Raw genomic sequence first — 5,487 nt, forward strand, 5'->3', positions numbered from 1 at the left:
CACTTTGGTCAACATGAACTTTTCCTTTTATCATGTTGATGATTTTGCATTTGTCAAGACCAAAACTCATTTGAATATCTGTACTGAAATCATGGACAATATTGATCATCTTTTGTAGGTTTATAGCAGATGAAGCAAAAAGTTTCAAGTCATCCATATACAACAAATGTGTGAAGTTCATTCCATCAAGTTTATATCCAGTTGACATTGTGTTCAGGATGGTTGACAAAGGATTAATGGAAAGACAAAACCACAGGGATGAGTATGAGTCGCCTTGATATAGCCCACGTTTGAATAGGATCTCATCAGTTACAATATCATTTAGATGAATTTTTGTCTTCCAATTGGTCATGAGTTTTGCCAAGGTATTGATAATGTTGTCATTTATCTTATATATTTTCAATACTTCCAGTAACCATGAGTGAGGAAACTGTCATACGCCTTGGCATAATCAATATAGCAATTGCTCAAATTTCTTTTCTTAATTCGGGCCTGATTGACTACAAATGAATCAATGACGATTTGTTCTTTACTGCCGAAAGACTTTGAAATGCAGCCTTTTTGTTCCCAAGCCAAAATGTTGTTATCTATGACATGTTGATAAACTTTACTCTTGATGATGGATGTGAAAATTTTATATATTGTCAACAAACATGTTATGGGTCTATAATTTTGAGATTGCTTGGGGTCACCTTTTTTGAATACGAGGACGGTTTTTCCCTTGGTGAGAATTTCAGGTATAGTGTCAGGATTTTCAATGAATTCATTGAAGAATTGCATCAGATAGATGTGTGTTGAGGGAAAATATTTCCACCAGAAGTTTTGAATGTGATCTATGCCTCCTGACTTCCAATTGATCGTTCTTTTAATGGTGGATGTTACGTCATCCAACGTGATATGTATGTCTGGCATAGGATTGATGTTTTCAGCTTGTTTTTTTATTAAGTTGAACCAAGGAGCATTTTGATTATGACATATGTTATTTGACCAGATGGATGACCAATATTGTTCAATATTGTCTTTATCAGGGATTTCTTTTGACTGAATTGAATGTCCCTTGGTTGAAAGGTTCTCATAGAATTTTTTCTCGTTTTTCATGAAAGCTTTGTTGTCTTCTTTTCGCTTATTTGTTTCATGATATCTGGATATACGGCTTCCAAGGGCTTTGATTTTTTGTTTTAATGTCTCAAGTTGGTTTTTTATATTATTCTCTAATGATTGGTCATTGTATCTGATGTGATAACGTCTCAATATTGGTTTGATCTCATACTTAATGAAGCCCCATCTTCTATTTCCTTGCATAAAGGAAGTTAACTTTCCAATATCCTTTCTCAACAGCTTTATTCGTTTGGTAATGTTGATCTTCCAAGTTGGCTCATTGGATCTATTCCTTGGTTCAGATCTTCGGGACGGATTTCCCTCAGTTATCTTTATTCCACAATTTTGGATGACGGTAATTGCAGCACAATAGACAATGAATAATAAGTATGGTAACGTTTTATGAGTTGCTTCCATCATTCTTTGTGAGATGAGCTCGTTTGCTACATTCAAGTACTGGTAATGCTTTTTGTTCAGTCTTCTAGGCAAGCATGGAATTTTTGGTCTATATTCGGGTAAAGTATTGGAATATGTTTCAATATTGTATTCAAACATGGGTCTCATTTGATCAATGTATAACATTTCGTGAGTAGGGATAGTGATGTTTGGTTCAACATTCTGATTATTTTCTATGGTATCATCAGGAATGCCGTCACATTGTACATTATCAACGGTCATTGATTCATTTTCATTACTTTGATAGTTTTCATGCGTATGAATAATGTTGCCAACTTCTCTCCTTATCTTATCAAGGGTTAGTTCATTGACATATTTTTTCTTCACAATTTGATATTTTCTATCGGCTAAATTACCCTCATTTACATTCAGATTCGGGTACTTCTTCATAAACTCAGTAAAGAGTTTATTTCTCCATCCGTACACATTACTATCTTGGTTATGATTTACAAGAAAATAGCAGCGCATTACATGTTCGTTCATTTCTTGAGTCCATTTTATACGCTGTCTCCTTTGGTTTGAGGTAGAATCAGTGACATCCCGATTTTGGGAAAGTAAACTGTTCTCGGAGATTTGAGTACTTCCAATGTTATTTTGAGAATTGGAGGGAGATTGTTGAGTGGGCAGTGTACACCCTCTGCCTAAATGTACACCGTGTCTATCATTAACCCGCCTAGACCTGACGGTATTGTTCATTTCAGCCACATTGGTACACTCTACATTGACACCATCACTGGGGTCGTAGATAGACTCTGATGAAGATGACATATCAGAGGATGAGGATATTGTATAACGAGGTCTCCAATATCTTGAGTCTCGATTTTGAGGTCTATGTCTGAGATCATAATGGTTAAGATTTGAAGGACCAGGTTGTTGACTCATTGTTGAATACAGAAGTTTAATTCTTTGTCATTAGAATTGAGTGGATGAACTGGATGTAACGTATTCCACTCGTAATTTTGAACTTTAGAATACGAAATTTTAATAAAATTTTCAGATGGAAATATTTCGTCTAAAGCAATCCAAATTCGTGGCTGAAAGTTTATTTATTATTATTATTATTATTATTATTATTATTATTATTATTATTTTATTATTATTTATTTATTATATTTTATGATATTATATATTATTATTATTATTATTATTACTAAGAAGATTTATATCGTTTACTATTATGATAAAGTTATTAAAACTATGCAGATTATAAGGACTTAGTTTAGTCTTGCGAAGTTAACATTTCAGTCTCCATATGTTGAAGATCAAACCTGAGCTCTCAAATATGTTTTTCCTGAAGTATGGCATTTCAGGTTCTATAGATAGCGTGAAACTTCCTCAAAGCGTTACGACTTATGACGTACAGACGTTCGGGGAAAGAGATTCTGGGTCGCTGCTTATTATGCAACTCAGTATCTCTATTCCTCAGTTCGGATTATTCGTTTGTGCAAATCATGGATTCTCTTTCGAATCTAACAAATCTTCTCCTGATCGTCCCAGGACGGCGCACACCGGGCGTGCGTTCAAGATGCTACATTCTGAGGTCACGCTGAGAAATCTGGTCCAACACAAGTCTACAGGTTATAACCACACTGATTATGCAGATGGATGCTACAGCTTAAGTACCTTGCTGGTGAAACGCGTTTATACACCAGTAATCCAGCACTGTATGTTCATAATCGCAACTAGCGACATTATTCATTTCATAATCGAGTTCGAACTTGGTCGGATTGACGGAGTTGTTGTTCCATTGTAAGTAATCCGATTATTCGAGTTTTCAGCAGCAACCAAAAAGAACCTGTTGTTTCACCTACACTATGGAAGAACAACACGCTTCCTATGTTGGATTGCAGCAGAGATGATATTCTGGTCATTAGAACTCCTGATTAATACTAGGATCAATCGATTTAGAAGTTCCTTTAATTAGTATGGAATTTCACTAGGCTGTTAAGCTTACTGGCTGTGTGAGCCTGGAAAGATGTCGTCCTGGTGAAATCCACTGCATAAGTATATTATGGATTGACGGTCATCATAGTGACCAGGAGTAAAAAAACTACGCGGTCACTGGTCACTGCACCAGCTAACCAGACGCACCGGTTTAGCGAGTAGAAAAGTTGTTGTTCCATTAGTTCCAAAAATATCCGCTGCAAAGATTCTCGCAAAGAAGCTGGGAAGAGTGGATTGAAAACATAAATGTTGAACAGATGAAGCTCGTAAAAAATGTTTTTTTTTTTTTTTTTTTATTGGTCGATTTATTTTTCATAATCGATTACTCTTTTCGATTATTTTTTTGAGTAATCGAATACGATTACGATTATTTTTGTATAATCGAATACGATTACGGATTGATTTACAGATATCGATTATGAAGCATCACTAAACAGGGCGGGAGTTGGCAAGCTGACGGGTCTGACGAGGAAGTTTCGAGGAAAGTCGAAATTGATGTTACCAGAGGACCGACTAGAAAATGTGGAGAAGGGCGAAGAAGCGCTGGAGTATGCAACACGTAATACTCGGGGGGATAAAGGGTAGTTTAAAGGTTATGCAGACACGAACACAGGGGTCGGGGGGGGGGGAGTCCGAAACTGATGTAAAAAAATGTTAATGTATTTTTTTTTTTTTTGTTTTCTAATGCATGTTTGTGTTATTTGTCACAACTTTGGTGCTCACTCTGCAAGCATTGTAGGAGTTTTCCCAATACAATCACATAATCCTAAAATGCAGCTGTTTACCTACCATGCTGGCCACCGGTCGCTATGCGGCGAATTGTATATTCATGGCTACGTCATTTTCCTCACGCGAAGGCTGAGTAGGCCCCGTAACGGCCAGTCAACGGACTCAATCATTTGCGATGGATACAAAAGTTTTTTGACCCCGCGGGAATCGAAACCCGGGTCTCCCGCGTGCAAGGGCGGAGCGGTCTTGGAGTGACCACTACGCCATGGGAGCTACCTTCCTACCTCCAAATGGAAGGGATTTAGGGAATGGGAAGTGCTTAGGACACAGGTCACCCGGGGATTAATTCCACCCAGGGGCGATCTTTATAATATACTAAACAGATAGGTTCGTTCTAGGAACGGCTGGCTTTTGTCATTATCCTATCTTCTTCTCTCTTTGATTCGAGACGATTAAGACTTTCGTTGTCATACATTCCCTCTATCAATCTTCTAAAAGAAAAGAAGAAGAAGGGGGAGAAGAAGAAAAGAAGGAGAAGATAAACTTTGTCTAAGTATGAACTACAACTATGTTAAAGAATGAACTACACTTGTTAAAGGAATGGATCTACAAACTAATGTCAAAAGAATGTGAAACTAACAACTGAAAGACAAGTTACGTCAATGGTAAAAGCAATGGAACTACAACTATGTAGGCAAAGAATGGAACTACAACCTATGTCTAAAATAAAAGATACGAATCAAGTATCAGCCTTGAAAGACAAACTTCACAGAAGAGAAACAAGTCGTATACAAAACATTCAAGAGCTATAAAGCGAGTCAAGTGGTTGAAGAGAATCGAATAGTAACTAGCAGACAATTGTCCGTAACCTCCCCCCCCAGCCCACCCTGAACAGCCAAACGTTGGGCTGAGCGGTGACAAAAATTGAGAAGACAGACATCCCTGCAATTTGTCTCTCATCTGATCCAGACCGACACCCTGATATTTGTCCTCCTCTTGTCGGATTGGATTGATCGGATCGTTCGACCGTCAGGAGTTTCCCAAGAGAACGGAAAATTCTGGTTCATAATGTTCCAGGAGTGCTACCAACCTGACCGCCAAGTCCTGCTCGCTCGGGTTAATATTGTCACCGATCCGATCTCGGTAGTGGGGCCACATATCGTCTATGTTCGTTTCTGTAGAGAAGAAAATAAAGACGATAGCGCGTAAGCCGCGTTCGATTTCGGCGATGTTGTTGTTGTTGGTGAGGAAGGGAAAGAA

The 5,487-nt window shown here is 37.8% G+C and overlaps 1 protein-coding gene across 1 annotated transcript; it reads right to left on the reverse strand.

Annotated features, from left to right (window-relative positions):
• Nucleotides 1-399: 399 nt before the first annotated feature.
• On the reverse strand, nt 400-2,436 carry LOC103521354. The gene is made up of 2 exons (XM_008486463.2): nt 1,316-2,436; nt 400-1,141 (listed from the first exon to the last, which is right to left on the reverse strand). Exons 1-2 carry the CDS (start codon nt 2,434-2,436, stop codon nt 400-402), a joined length of 1,863 nt encoding a protein of 620 aa, XP_008484685.2.
• Nucleotides 2,437-5,487: the final 3,051 nt, after the last annotated feature.

Source organism: Diaphorina citri, unplaced genomic scaffold (genome assembly GCF_000475195.1).
Source record: "Diaphorina citri unplaced genomic scaffold, Diaci psyllid genome assembly version 1.1 scaffold5064, whole genome shotgun sequence".
Taxonomy (NCBI): Eukaryota; Metazoa; Arthropoda; class Insecta; order Hemiptera; family Psyllidae; genus Diaphorina; species Diaphorina citri.